General features: G+C 44.2%; 1 protein-coding gene across 1 annotated transcript; it reads left to right on the forward strand.

Moving 5' to 3' along the window:
* Positions 1 to 506: 506 nt before the first annotated feature.
* mtcl3 (MTCL family member 3) lies at positions 507 to 14,806 on the forward strand (the record flags this gene model as incomplete). Its single annotated transcript, XM_083638392.1, has 10 exons — positions 507 to 1,244; positions 1,909 to 2,133; positions 5,521 to 5,679; positions 7,790 to 7,861; positions 8,759 to 9,078; positions 11,286 to 11,433; positions 11,735 to 11,807; positions 12,485 to 13,031; positions 13,849 to 13,978; positions 14,696 to 14,806. The coding sequence occupies 10 exons, from the start codon at positions 507 to 509 to the stop codon at positions 14,804 to 14,806; spliced, it is 2,523 nt and encodes an 840-aa protein (XP_083494518.1).
* Positions 14,807 to 16,252: the final 1,446 nt, after the last annotated feature.

The following is a 16,252-nucleotide window of genomic DNA, read 5'->3' on the forward strand; positions in this document are numbered from 1 at the left end:
AAAACACTCATGGCATTTTTATTTTTTTAACCACGAACTTGGAGCATCCCAGACACAACCACAAGCTTTGTTTCTACTCATCTCGGTTCGGTTTGAGGACCACGTAGTCCGCTCAGTCAGACTCAGAACCGACAGCGCTGGTTCGGATTTCATATCCAATGAATGACACTGCCTTTTTTTGCGCTCACCCGCCCAGCCTGCCCGGTGTTTGGCGCACAACATGCAAACCATTTGCTCAGTCTGAGCAGCAGCTATTAATGCATGTTTCTCCACCTGGTTAAATCCATGCCTTTTTATAGTTTCTGGAAAACAAACTTAATTGCCAATATAATTCATAATCACATAAGGCAGGCATATTCTTCACGGGTGTGCTCTGGATCCGTATACATCGTTTCCATGCACATAGGGCTGAATATTGATTTTCAGGCTCATTGTTTTTCAGCTGCATGGATAACGGGGTAAAGGGATGCATGTTGTGGATGAGCTGAGCCGTCGCCTATGACACCATGATGAACCCATCCTCTGCCGACTCGCCGCGGCAGCCAGACAGCGGCAGCCGGAAGCAGCAGCAGCAGCAGCAGCAGCAGCGGGCTTCATCACCAGCTGGCCTCAAAGACGGTGGAACCAAAGCGGCACAGAAGGGCAGCGGCGCATCAAAGCCCAGCGCGTCCAAACCAGCAGGGGGCGGGGGGGGAGGGAGAAGCAGCCGGGGTCACTCTCCAGTCTCTACAGCCACAGGCAGAGACAGGCAGGCCGGGGGCGCGCATGCATCCAGAGGCGCGCCTGCTGTCCAGCCCGCTGGTGCTGAAAGCCCGCCGCTGAGCAGGGCGGCGGCGGCGGCGGCACCACCCGAGGACTCCTCCCGCCTCGTCGCTGATACCTCGTCGCCATCAAACCGCGTGGTCTCCGACCAGCCGTGCGCCTCCAAATCCCCCAAACTGAGGAGCAAACAGCAGAGAGGAGGAGGGGATGCGGCGAGCGGCGGAAAGAAGAGCTCCAAAAGCACAGTAGGCTGCGGACCCGGCTTCTGGAAGGAGGGCTGCTTGCAGTCCGAGCTGATCCAGTTCCACCTGAACAAGAGCCTGGGGAAGAAAGGGGCAAAGATGCAGGCGAAGCAGTCCTCTCCGCCGGCCTCGGAGCCGGAGATTTCCCCCGAGCCCGACAGCCCACAGCCGGCTCCACAGCCCGACCACAGGCTGCACGACGAGATAGAGAAGCTGGAGGACGAAAACGACGACCTAAAGGTAAGCTAAATAGGCTAGTGCAAGATTGTCATATTTTCTGATATCAGTTATGTTTTCAGCATGCGTCATGGTAGCACCTGTTGTAGCTGCAGGCTGCATACAGCTGCTAGTAGTATTCAGTAGCCTATAGGCCATGTTTCTCAACCCTTTTCATATCAGGGATCCTTAATTTAGTCCACATTAAGAGCCATGGACCCCATTTGAATGAGGTTTTGTCTCTCTGACCCAAATCTCTATAAATTATTTTGTCCATCTCATTGTAGGTAGAGAGATAACAGTGAAACTATATCAAAATAGTAATTCTTCTACATTCTCTAATTGCCTTAACATCTTATTAACAACAACAACAACAACAACAACAACAACAACAACAACAACAACAAATTATGGTGAAGTTTAACAATTAATACATTTGCTGGGGACCCCCTGGGACCCCCTCAAGTGGTCCCCAGACTCCACGTTGAGAACATGCTGTTCGCTATTAGGCCTAAGCAGGTTTTATAAAGGCCTAGATTTGAAATTGTATTTGTTCTTCTTCTTCTTCTTCTTCTTCTTCTTCTTCTTCTTCTTCTTCTTCTTCTTCTTCTTCTTCTTCTTCTTCTTATTATTATTATTCTTCTTATTATTATGATTCACGCATACCCATTTCTCTCACTCTTGTTAGACTGAAATCGAGGAGATGCGGGCAGAGATGGATGAGATGCGGGACACCTTCTACGAGGAGGATACGTGCCAGCTGCAGGATATGCGCAGAGAGCTGGAGAGAGCCAATAAGAACTGCCGGATCCTCCAGTACCGCCTGAGAAAGGCTGAGAGGAAGAGGCTCCGCTTCGCAGAGACCGGAGAGGTGGACATAGAGCTGCTCAGGAGTCTGGAGCAAGACCTGAAGGTGATGCTATGGCCATGTTAGGCAAGACTAAAGCTATAGACCTTATTCGCTAACCCCGGACAGCGCCATATTGTTGACATACCGTCCTGCAGCTGACAACTATGATATGATATGATATGATATGATATTTTCATTTATATTGCGCCCCTCAGCCAACTTTTACATTGGTCCGGGGCGCAGCCCGAGGGAAAAAAAGAAAAGAAATGAATAGACAGGACAATGGAGACAGGGAACCAGGCAGACGGACAGACAGAGAACATAAGTACACCTCAGACACACAACACAACAGCAAAGTAACTCTGTGATCATCTAGAGCGAAAAGGTGGGTTTTGAGCAAGGCCTTAAAAGTCTGTAAGGTGTTGGCAGACTTGATGTATAGTAACGGCCTTATTGTCGTTTCTGTTCCATTACAAAATAGCGATAGTGATGACAGCAATAAAAACCCCAGAGTTGTTGTTTGTATGCTGCCGTTAATAGAGAGCCGCAGGGATGACGTATTTTTGTAGGCTGAATGCGGAAGTCCCGAACTTCCTGGTTCTTCACTGTTTCTGTCTATGGGATTTTTGAATGGGTTTTTGGCGTGATGCTTCAAATAATGTCTGTGGGCAACGCAAGTTTAATCAAACGCGAACCAAGGTTCAGCGGGATAATCTTCACACATGAGGACCACTTTCATGAGTTTTGAAGCGTAACTGCGAGCCCTAGAAGTAAAATGCTCGAGCTAAGTTAATCCAGAACTACACACTGTCGCATAGGCTTCCACGTCACGTCAGCACTCAACCTGGACTGTTGTTGATGTGTGCACTGATTACCCTGGGCTGAACGGGGCTGAACCAGGTGAGGGAAAGATATTTCCGTGTTCGTCCTTTGAAGTAGTGACGTTATTGACGTATATATCCCCATCGACTCAAGAGTGTAGTCTCATTTAGCCGTTTGCTAGCTAGCCGCCCTTTTAACGGCACGTAAAAGCTTCAAAACTCATAAAAGTGGTCTTCATGTATGAAGATGATGTTACTAAACACTGGTTCGCGTTTGATTAAGCCAGCGTTGCCCAGAGAGATTATTAGAAGCATCGCGCCAAAAATCCATTCAAAACTCCCATAGGCGAAAACTGTGAAGAACCAGGGCTGTTAGCATCGATGATTTCCGGACTCGTTACTGCGGCTCTCTATGCCTGTAATAATAAACAAAAGAAAAAACGAGGTGAACAGACTTTGCTGTCAGAAAGTCTCACCTGTCTCTCCTAACTATCCACACATCTCCTGTGCTGCTGACGTATCCTCCGTCTCGCTCCCTTCACGTCTGTGGACGGTAGAGATAGAAACAAACCACGGGGACTTTATTGCTGTCATTACTACAGCCGTGTGTAACGCAGGTCACCATCCGAACACAATTGGAACGATACAGATAACGCTAACGGCGGCTAGCTTCCGATAAACGCTGCTCTTACATAGGCTGTCACTTAAAACTGCTGCGCTATGTCAACAACATGGAGGCAATGGGCGTGCCCGTACGTGAGTGACGTCAATCGAATAAGGTCTATAGTGATGAGATAAAGCGTGAATTGCAGTGAAAGAAAGAAAGAAGCCTGAACAAGCTTTCCCCTCCATGTTATACTGTCAGTTCAGTTATTGTACTAGCAAACACTGCAACAGGAAGTAAGCTGGGGGCAATTTAGAATGTTGATGTTGTCGAGTTAAAACCATCTATAATCAGGAGCTACATGTACATAAAGTGAACTGTATGTCGTATACTTTAAAGTGTAACTAACCCCAAAACACATTTTTTCAGCTTTTAACCAATATATATGGCTTTTGGGGTGGTGTGTGAAGAATTCTGGTCAAAATTTCCACATTTGAGACCAAATTTATAATATTCTACAATCTTTATCATTTTCAACAGCATAGGTACCCTCTATGGGTTCAAATCTGCTTTTTTTTTGCCCTCCAAAACGGTACAACCTGACGTCACGGCGTAATCTCCCCTTTCCCAGTCCCCAAAATGTTTTTTTCATGTGATTATTACTGTAGTTCATGCCAGGAGAGTTGCCGGCCATCTTGCCTGCAGAGTTTTCAAATCAAGTAGAATACCGTTTTGCCAGAAATCTGGGGGGGGGGGGGGGGGGTAAGTCCCCCTTTAAGTTCCCACTATGAAAAGTGCATTTTGCTGTTCTGTTCTGTTCTGTTCTGTTCTGTTCTGTTCTGTTCTATTCTATTAAGGCAATTCTGCTTTAAAGATACAATATGTAACCTTTAGCATTATCATTATATTATTATAGCATTAAAATGTCTAAAAACGAGTAGACCTACAGTATGTTATATATATTCTTTAGTTATGCACTTAAAGTATCCCAAATGTTTTCGAAAGTGCTCAAAATCCACAATTTAATTATATTATATCAATAACACGGAGCGTTTGAGTGACTCGCTTTTTGTTGATGATGTCATCACAGAGCGCCAGCTGTAACTTGGATCTCCGGTCAATTCTACACTATTTTCTTACTTTTTCAAATCACATCACTGTCAGTTTTTACATATTGGTCGCTTTTAACTATATCTTTTGACTGGATGAATGATTTTAGTCACCGGAGGTCTGGATCATATTAGTTCACATTAGTTACGTTCGAGAAAGAGCCTTGTGGACATCCTGTATCCACTGAACTCCATTGGAAAGAAATGGTGAGTTTTAACAAACTGTTCATTTAGTGTTTTTTGCCCGTTTTAATTACCGAGTCAGTTTGTTTTGGAGAGGAGGGACTCTAGTATAATCCGGCGTGCGGTAGAAGCCATGTGAACGATGAACACAGATGAATCCAAAGCTTTGAAACAAACTGAGCACAATAGAAACAAGCTGAGCTAACGTTAGCAACCAGCGCGGCTTGCAGCCCTCAAGCAAATTCCATTTGGGGAAACAGTGATTTTAACGTGAAGTTGCTTTATTCAGTGTTTTGACCTGTTGTAATTAGAGAGTCTGTTTGTTTTGGGAGAGGAGGAGACGTCTGCGGGTATCGGCTCCCACTAAAAACCTTGTGAACAATGAACACTGAGGGAATCCTAATCTCATAAAATGGCTCGCATAATTCCACACTATTGCACGACGCCATGACACGCCGTTTTCTGTTATTGTTTTGAGTTTGAGACACCTAGCGGCAGAAAATTGAGAAAAAATCCCATACTGCACGTTTAAGGATCCAGTTATATATCATTTGATATACAATAAATATATCACCAGACATGTCCTCATGGGTGAAAATATTGGTAGCTGCTGCATTCACAATATAGCCAATCTAGTTCACCTTTTACATAGAAATAATTCTAATAGCTTCCTTAATAATGACCGCCTCCCCACCTCTCTCTCTCTCTCTCTCTCTCTCTCTCTCTCTCTCAGGTGGCGAAGGATGTGTCCGTGCGGTTGCACCATGAACTGGAGAGCGTGGAGGAGAAGAGGACGAGGACAGAGGAGGAGAATGAGAGGCTGAGGCAGAAGCTGATCGAGGTGGAGGTCACCAAGCAGGCCCTGCACAACGAGCTGGAGAAAGCCAAAGAGGTGCATCCGTCCTGTCTTGCCATACCCAGGCCTATGTGCGCATGTCAGTGTGTCTAGTGAGTGGGATGAGTTGACACAGCTGAAACCTCTAGTGGTCAAAATCATCAAACCGAACAAATAAAGGTATCCCAAGGAAGTTGGGGAATGCAGATAGAGAATACAGTAAAGAAGGGGTGATGCTGGCAGTATTGATAGAGCTGACATATCGTAACTTAAGCAATATCACACGAGATGGAGTGCTGTTGTTGGCTAATATCGTCACGGCTGTGATTCAGTCGTCGAAGATAATTAGACAACAACAGCACGACCTCAAGTGTGATATTGCTTTTATACAACAGTTCTATTAAACAAAGCTGATTAAAAAAATTACAAAAAGCTGAGAAAATATATGATTTCTCTATTTATTCCTCCGCCAACAAAAATAGTCCCCTCAGCTTTCCGCTACCAGTTGCCAAAAATGTAGCCTAATTAACTGCAGGCTGCCTCCTTTTTATCATACACATTGATTTGCAAGTTTCCATTTATTGTACAGCCAGTAAAATAAGAGTCTGGTGATGGCATGTTAGTTAGTTATGTTAGGAAATAAATCCATCGTTGTGCTGTCGGGAGCGTAGGTGTTACGCTTTGTGAATGATGTTCAATGTAACGTGGCTGGTGTTTGTTTTGTTGATTAGAGCAGCTGTGAAACATTTTAGACAACAGCACTCCCTCTCGTGTGATATTGCTTGAAGCGTTTTGTTGATTAGAGCAGCTGTGAAGCATTTTGTTGATTAGAGCAGCTGTGAAGCATTTTGTTGATTAGAGCAGCTGTGAAGCGGAGTGATCTACACACAGTGAAGCGCCAGTGCGTTATCGTAAAATATCGGCACTGGTAGGATCCCTCTTGTCCAATCAAATTGCTCGGCCGGAACTACCTGTTGTATAAAATGCAATAGGCATGGTGGGGATAGCTCTATTACAGTATACTATGCAGTATGCTGCAATGCTTTGTGTTTTTACCATTTATGTAGGTTTTTATCTTAAAAGACCACATTAGTCTTTAAAGGGGAACAATCACACTAAACAGAATTCCTATTTGGACAGTTCACTCAGGTGATGCTGCTGACTTATAAAATATATGCATAAGCATTTTTTAACAATCTCTATTGGTTCAAAACCATTATGTCCCCATACCAAGTGGCAACCTCCATCTTGGAAAAAATGAAGCCAACGTGGAAGTGCAGTTCCTCAAAAGGCCACTTGAGGCTGGCTGCAAAAGCAGGTCATTCCCCATAGGCCCCCATGTTATAATCCCCAATTTTACAGCAGAAATAAATATGTTTACAGCCTGGTTCACAAAACGGTTTTTGTCTCCATAGCTGATTTCCCTGTTCATGACAACTGTACAGGGGTGAATTTAACTCACCCACCTACACCCTGTATAGCTGCAAAGAGAAGTCTGATTGTATAGAAGTCAATGGGAAAATGACACAACTTCTCACTTGATTTATTACCACAGTAAACACTTTCCTAACGAGTTTATGGTCTCAAAACAGCACAATGAAATGATGGTCCAATTTAGAGTAAAATATGGTAGTTGATCAAATAGACTATGCTTTTGGGCATGATTGACAGGTTGCCTGTCCAGTGATCACGTAGCTCACCGATCAGGGACCAATAGCAGGGGCCGCTGCAGCTCTTCACATCCAAGATGCCGATGGTCAAAATGCCAAACTCGAGGCCCCTTACCAATAAATACTGGATCCTGCCACATTGTTCACAGCATCAGTCTCATATTCTTTCTCAATGGAGCAGCTCACTTGATGACATCACAGATGAGAGCCTTTTGTGAGATATTCAAATCTCGATTAGTCACTATCCAACATCAAAGGAACAACAGATGTGAATGCTGTTTTTTCGGATGTATTTTTACATGAAGGCTATAAAAACACACTTGGTAATCTGGTTCTTCGTGATCATTTGAATATTTCACCAGAAATGTTCCTGACAGTGATTTGAAGCAATACAGTTTTTCCATTACTGTGCGCTTAGTGTCCCATAAATCTGGATGATATCACTGCCTCCTCTCAGAAAATAGTGGGCTGATGACATAACCACTGTTTTCCTGCAGCTCTCACTGAAAAGAAAAGGAGGTAAGGATGGCCAGAAAGCAGAGAGAAGGATTCCACAGACTCCAATCGAGGTGAGTCCAAATTTACCATGCTCTATGAACTGCAATGGAGATGTCTAATAATGAGGTCAGAGCAATGTTTCTCAGTGCAATTACTAAATTAATTGCTTACTAGGCCCTGTCACAGAGAGAAAAGGCATGTTGCGATTGGAATTATTATGGAAAAGAACATGGCTGTCACCTCCTCACAAGATGTGCTGAGGCAATGGAGCAAATGTGATGAATGGAAATACAATTAAAAAGTGTGATCCTCCCACACATTAGATCCTGCCAGTGAAACTCCTTGCTGTCAGGTGAAAATAAGTGGGTGGCGACTGCACATGTATCGGAGGAAGCATGTGCTAGTCCAGGGATACTCGACTTGCTTTGCCTGGGGGCCACTTTCGTGAAATGATAGAAGGCCAGGGGCCAGTTAATAAACAAACAATATACATTTTTCTGTAGCCGATTGTAGGTTTTTGGGGTGTCAGCCGGAGTTTAGTCTGACAATGTTGTGCACACCAGATAGTTAGTCCCATGGGTAACCTTAATTAGGTTAAGTACATACAGTACATAAGTGCCTGGGTAGCAAGCAGACGTCAGTATTTGACAATTTTTGCAGCTAAATTATAGATTATGGAAACATATTCCATATTCAGACTGAAATGCTATAACAGAAGTGGAGTATTGGCCAGAATGACATAAACATTTGGACACTTATTCAGCGAGTATCTTGCATGTTACGTTCAGGTGCACTGTAAAAACAACAAAAAAACAACAATTGGTTCAATTATTATTAGGCATGAAAAAGTACATGGCGGTCATCTCCTTAGCAGATGTTGTGCTGGGGCAACGGAGAAAATAAATGGAAATACGATTAAAAAGAACAATTTGCTTGTCTCTTGGTTACCTCTCTTCCCTCTTTCGCAGGAGGAGAACGAGGACCTGAAATGCCAGCTTGCCTTCATCAAGGAGGAGGCCATCTTGATGAGGAAGAAGATGGCCAAGATTGACAAGGAGAAGGACCGTCTGGAGCAGGAGCTGCAGAAGTACCGCTCCTTCTACGGGGACGTGGACAGCCCCCTGCCCAAAGGAGAGGCCGGGGGGCCGCCCACCACCCGCGAGTCCGAGCTCAAGCTCCGCCTGCGGCTGGTGGAGGAGGAGGCCAACATCCTGGGCAGGAAGATCGTGGAGCTGGAGGTGGAGAACCGGGGGCTGAAGGCCGAGCTGGATGACATGAGGGAGGACAGGTACTACGCTGTTCAGCTGCTGCTTAATTAGTCAAGCCCTGCATGTTTGGTCAAATAGAAGCAAGGCTGTTGCGGAAGGCAAAGCGTTTGTAATATATATATTATATATACAGTATATATGTATAGCCTATCTATTTATATATATATATATATATATATATTAGGGCTGTCAAACGATTAATTTTCTTAATCGCGATTAATCACATCTTTGTATCGCATGTTTAAAATGCCATTATTTTGCATTTCAAAGCATTTTTAATTCGATATTAATCATTCTTACCAGTGTGTCATGATTGGGAATCAAATGAATGCAAATAAATGTACTTTATGATCTTGAATTTTAGATTTATTTTCAATTCAATAGAAGTGCAATGTAGACAGGAGGTAACAATGTCTACAAAATATATCTTGAATAGAAAATAAATGCATAATTGTAAACAGTGCAGTACACGCTCCAGAACCGATACTTCCGGCGATGGCGCTGTGGATCAGTCGAAACACAAACTGAGCTAAAAACTTTGGCACTTCCATGTGAATAATGGCTCAGTATTGGAAACTGTGTATATTGATAACGTGTATATCGCCTGAAGCCATTGGAGCCGACCTCCCAGTGGTTAGAGGACCCACGCATCCGAGACTCTGAGGGAAGACTTATGCTGTCTTCCAGACAACTGGGACGTTCGCATTTTCTGGCCTCCTATTAGGAAAAGTGCGCTGGAACGGCACTCAAAGTGGAAGCTCCGACTTGAAAACTGGGAGAAAAAAATTGACCCCCACTAGGCTGGGAATCAGTTGTCTGACCTCACACAACAATGGCCGCAACCATGGATTAAAACACGATTTTAGACGGACAAGCCCGTCTTTATTGTCACACGGTTACATACATGGAGTATGTAGTCCAAAGTATGTAGTATGTATGTAGTCCAAAGTATTAAAGGGATAGACCACTTTTTTGGAAGTTTAGCTCATTTGCCACATCCCCCCCACATAACCAAGATACACCATGCCTTACCAGCACTGTCTGCTCAGTTTACAATGAGCTACAGTCAGTCGTGAAGTTAGTAATTATCACCATAGAATGGAGGCTAATGCTACAGCTGTTAAAAATCTGCCAAAACACACATCTCACGGTGCCAAAATACATGTTGTGCTTCGGGTACTCACCACACGATTAAATATTAATCCAAAATGCACATAATCTGTCTTTTTGGAAGGAAAAGAGGTCGGCCGCCATGTTTGGAAAGTAGTGCCGACTACCTCTTTTCCTACCTCTTTTGCATTTTGGATTAATATTTCATCGTGTCGTGAGTACCCGAAGCTTTATGGTAGGCCCTTAATCGCATCGCGATTAACGCGTTAACGCTGACAGCCCTAATATATATATATATATAATATTATATATATATTATATATACTGTATATATATAATAATATATATATATTATATATAATAATATATACTGTATATATTATATATATTATATATATACATTATATATATATATATATATATATATATATATATATATATATATATATATATATATATATATATATATATATATATATATATATATATATTATATACATTTATATAAGTGTAATATATGTGTTTTGTATCATGGGACCATGCATTCTGTTTACAAGAGGGATACCATTGTCTTCCATTAGGCTTCAAATAGCCCCCAGATTAGGCGGTATAGGACAACCTAGCACATTCTCTGTATCTGTATCTGTGTATTTGTTGATCTGATGTCATTGTAGTACCTTTTTATAGCAAAAATGGAATGGGCTTAAAATCTAATTTCAGAGCAATCAATGCCTCTCCTCTCCTCTCTTGCTCTCCTCTGCTCTCCTCTGCTCTCCTCTCCTCTGTCCTCTGCTCTCCTCTCCTCTGCTCTCCTCTCCTCTGCTCTCCTCTCCTCTCCTCTGCTCTCCTCTCCTCTGCTCTCCTCTCCTCTCCTCTGCTCTCCTCTGCTCTCCTCTCCTCTGCTCTGCTCTCCTCTCCTCTCCTCTGCTCTCCTCTCCTCTGCTCTCCTCTCCTCTGCTCTCCTCTGCTCTCCTCTCCTCTGCTCTCCTCTCCTCTGCTCTCCTCTCCTCTCCTCTGCTCTCCTCTGCTCTGCTCTGCTCTGCTCTCCTCTGCTCTCCTCTCCTCTGCTCTGCTCTCCTCTCCTCTGCTCTGCTCTCCTGTCCTCTCCTCTCCTCAGTCTGGCGGCAGGTTCTGGCAGTGGGGGTCACCCATCCAGGGAGCAGGGTGAGGCCCTGTCAGAGCTGAGGCAGCAGCTTCAGCTGGTGGAGGACGAGGCAGAACTTCTTCGCAGGAATTTGGCAGATGTGGAGGAGCAGAATAAAAAGGTAGACGCTGTTTAGATAGCACTCATTTGGTTCCTGCGTCTTGAGTAGATATCCCCTTTGCCCCGTTCCAATATCAGCCCTGTTAAAAATAGAATTTTAAATAATTTACATGAAGATTGCAGCAGATAGTAACTACTTACAAAATAGCTATAATGTAAGCTGTGTGATATCCATGTGACTATTAGGCTACATAATGTACATTGTATGAAAGCTGTTCTTGTGTGAGTCTCATATGTGACAAATTCAAGTCCACAGATCAGCGCTAAACATACAGAGAGAATAACATCACTTTCATATTTAGGTGACTACTGAGCTTAACAAGCTGAAATACAAGGCTGGGTCCCACGAACCTGGGTCGAGACATGGAGGAGGAGGTTTGTTTGTGTTTTTTTGATTCAGTGTCTGTCTTTCAGCCATTTATTCCTCCAAGAGACAAAACAACTGCCTTGCAGAATAAGACATTTCTCTTCTTTTGTCAGCTTAATAAAACTGTATCAAAGTGTTTCATAGAACTTCAAGAACTGCATATTCAGATGTTCCTACAGACACAATAGACCCTTCTCACGGGGGCCATTTTGTGTCAAGAAGCCAGGGTAAACACAGGTGCAAGCAAAACACTAATGAGGGTTTCCAAATTCCAATCATGGAAGTTGGAAACCCTCATTAGTGTTTTGCTTGCACCTGTGTTTACCCTGGCTTCTCGACACAAAATGGCCCCCGTGAGAAGGGTCTATTGGCTGTGTCTGCGGGTAGGAAGGTCAGTCGGGGAGGGAAACCGTGGGAATAGCGTGATCCTCCCACACGCTACCTCCTGCTGGTGAAACTCCTCGATGTCATGTGAAAAGAAGCGGCTGGTGACTGCAAATGTATCGGAGAAAGCATGTGCTAGTCTCTGGCTCTCTCAGATCGGCAAATGGGGCGGAGCAATGACCGGGACAGTAGGGGGAATTGGCCAAGTACAATTGGGGAGAAAAATTGAAAAAATAAACTTGTTAAAGTTTCCTTTCCCGAGGTGTTCCGCTTTCCAACGTCTTCTCCGTTCAAACCCCAGGAGGTGCCGACCACGCTAAGGTGGAGACCCTGCAGGAGGAGCTGAAGGCGGCGCGCCTGCAGATCAATGAGCTGAGCGGCAAAGTCATGCAGCTCCAGTATGAGAACCGTGTGCTGCTATCCAACATGCAGCGCTACGACCTGGCGTCCCACCTGGGGATCAGGGGCAGCCCGCGGGACAGCGACGCAGAGAGCGACGGCGGCCGGGATGACGACACACCCTCAGCCTGCGCCCCCTCCCCTCGCCTCCTGCCTCCCCACCGCAAGCGCGAGGGCCCCATCGGAGGGGAGAGCGACTCGGATGAGGTGAGGAACATCCGCTGCCTCACCCCCACACGCTCCCTCTACTCTCCCATGGACAGTCGTTTTTTATCCCGAAGCCTGAAGGACCGGCAGCAGATGATGGACATCCGCATCGAGGCAGAGAGGCTGGGCCGGACCATCGATAGGCTTATTGCAGACACCAGCACCATCATCGCCGAGGCGCGCGTCTACGTCAACAACGGGGAGCTGTATGCCCGGCTGGAGGAGGATGAGGAAGGGGGCAGGTATTGTCTGAAATGACCCAAAACAGCTCCCTCTGTGGTTACTTTAGGGTTGCAAGTGTCAACTCATTCAATTCACCCTACTGTAGTACTGTAACTAACCCCCAAATCCAAAATCTAATAAGGTTAAAATCATGCTACAGAAATTACAATCTGCTATTGGCTGATTTTGGTGCCAGTTGATGTCACCACCTGTTGTAATCTATAGAGGGTGACATCACTTGGCACCAAAGATCAGCCAATAGCGGATGGTAATTTCAGTAGCATCGTTTTTACCATAAGATGGCAGGCTTTACACAGGTTTGGGTTTGAGATTTAGTTAGTCTTTAATTTCAACACAATAATACAGTTGCTGTTGTCTGTAAACCATGCATTCCAATTTGTGTGTGTGTGTGTGTGTGTGTGTGTGTGTGTGTGTGTGTGTGTGTGTGTGTGTGTGTGTGTGTGTGTGTGTTCAACTTAAATTGAAGTCGTGCATGATCCCTCTTCATTTTGACATCTTTGGCATGAACCCCATTCAAGATCCACGGTATAATTTCAAATTTAAATATTGTGAACCTGATTTTGTTTTTAATAATTTATGAAAAGATTATTTTTTTGTAGATATTTGGCAGAGGATGGGAGCAGCTACATACGTTACTAAAGTCTCCAAAACACAGTAGAAAAGGAGGATAATATCTTACTTTAAATTGCCATGTTTTCACTAGTGGAACTCACATACTCTCAAACTGATAACGGATGGGAAAAATTAACAAAAGAATATGGATAATAATTGTAATTCATTTGGAGTGCAAAATCACTTAGTCATTTGGCTCCACAGGATCAGGGAACACGAGCTGCTGTACCGCATCAACGCCCAGATGAAGGCATTCAGGAAGGAGCTGCAGAGCTTCATCGACCGGCTTGATGTGCCCAAGCCAGAGGACAAGAACGCAGAGGAACCACTGTCTGTAAGTGGATAAAGATAGCAGATGGATTGCTGGTGATAAATGTATGGTGTAGAGCACGTCAAGGACACCTACACTGACACAAATTGACCATGGACCTCCATTTGATAAGATTTTGTCCCAGGGTTCCCCATCTGATAAGATTTGAGCTTTTGTGATGACCCTCCCACTCTCCTGGCCCTGCCTTGAAGGAGCTGTTGGGGTCGCTGATTATGTCTAGGTGCACCTCGGCCCGATGCGCTTAAGAAGACCTTCAGACCATTCATACACCAAAATAAAAGTTAAAACAATAATAATGTATTCTAAATCTAAGGGAAATAACTAGACAACACAAACTGCAGTACATTAAACAAACAAACCGAACAAAATGTGCATCGGTGAGGAGCGAGAGCCCAGGTGCATCTAATCACCCTAACAACCCCAACACCAAACTCCTGCAAGACAGGGCCAGGAGATTGGGAGGGTTGTCACACTTTTAGATGTTTTATTACAGAAAGTGTATGAAACCCATGACCAAAATAGTCACACATTATGTCATTGTGTTACTTATGGTTGGAATTATATCGCTAAAATAATAACCTTTTGCTGGGGACCCCCTGGAATCCCCTCAAGGACCCCTGGGGCTCCCCCCACCCCACTTTAAGAACCATGTGTGTTCTTTTCTCTAATTGCTTCTCTAATTCACTCTCTCCCCTTTTCCGTTCACTTTCATCTATCAAGATGTTTCAGCCCATTATTTTGCTGATCCTCATTCTTGTTCTTTTTTCCTCACTCTCTTATGCCACCATTTTTAAATTGGTATTCCTTTTTACCCTATTCTTTGTCCTGTAAAGCACATATCCAGTCACATCTTATGTATTCCTTTGTGTTGATGTATTATTATTATTATTATTATTATTATTATTATTATTATTATTATTATTATTATTTCCCAACATAATCATTCATTTCAATTCTGCTATGTTGAACTCATCACATAAGGTCACTCAAGGTACAGGACACGTGTCATTTTCCACATACGACCCAAGCCGCTCATCTACTCAGAAGCTTTCCACATTTATTGGAGTCCACTCGGAGTGACAGTGGAGGATGAGGTGAGTAGATGTGGACATCACAGTAGTGTGTTGATCTGTTATCAGCTATGTTTTTGTTCTAGACATGCCTGCCACACCCACACCCAAAGGTTGGTTTGCATTACTAATCGCATGTATTACCCCTGGTGGTGGTGGTGGTGGGGGGGGGGGGGGGGGGGGGGGTCTTCAATAATTGCTACCTCTGTAAACAACAACAAAAAACAGAAGAAGAGCATTGGTTCAGATGCATTTGCATTCTGGAATTAGGCCAATGCATGGTGCCAAGTGTGTGCACAGCCTACATACAAGCACGCACGCACGCACACGCACGCACACACACACACACACACACACACACACACACACACACACACACACACACACACACACACTCATTCATTCATTCATTCATTCGGAATGGACATGTCACTTGCAAGTTCTTATAGGTAACTTTACTCCTATGTTGTCATCAAGCCTAATCTGTATCAAATTGTCCATTCATAACCCCCCTCCACACACCCCTCCACTATGCGTTTATGAGTCAGGCTATGTAACACTCAGGATTGTGGTGGGGAAATGACGCCCTTGGGTCTGGGTCTGAAAATAAAGTCCAAAATATGCTGGATGTGGATCTATTTATCCAACTGCTTGGATGTGGGCACCACGACTGGGGCGGAACCGGACCACTTCTTTCATCCCACCGGTGGGATGTTTTACGTCATATATTAGGGCCAGCTGTGGAGAGAGAGAGGGAGGGAGAGATGGGAAGGGGGGGGAGACTTTTTATCGTTGATGAAAGCACATAGGCTGTCAAGTTTTTATTTTTACCGGATTCTAGACTTTTGTGGCTGATTTGGAAGAGGTTTAGGACAGTCAAGATTCATTGCAACATTCCGGATCACAGAACAGGTAAGGAGCTGTTTTAGCTAGATGGCACATGCTGCTTCACATAACTTCAGACAGTGGAAAATGGAACCATTGATTTGATTATTTAGCTTAGCGCATCTAGTCTTTTTGTTGCCGCACGACTTGCGAGTATGACGGTAGATAGTCTACTCCAATTCAGGTTGTGTACGTTGCCAATCACTTCTGTCAGCGCTATTTGTTTTCCTGGAGGAAACGAGAGTTTGAAGGCAAGACAACAATAATAATAATATGCTAACCGCATGTTACCAAGGCGTAAGAAGTGAATACCGGTAAGTGG

The sequence above is a fragment of the Poromitra crassiceps genome, assembly GCF_964638095.1.
Source record: "Poromitra crassiceps genome assembly, chromosome: 1".
NCBI lineage: Eukaryota > Metazoa > Chordata > Actinopteri > Beryciformes > Melamphaidae > Poromitra > Poromitra crassiceps.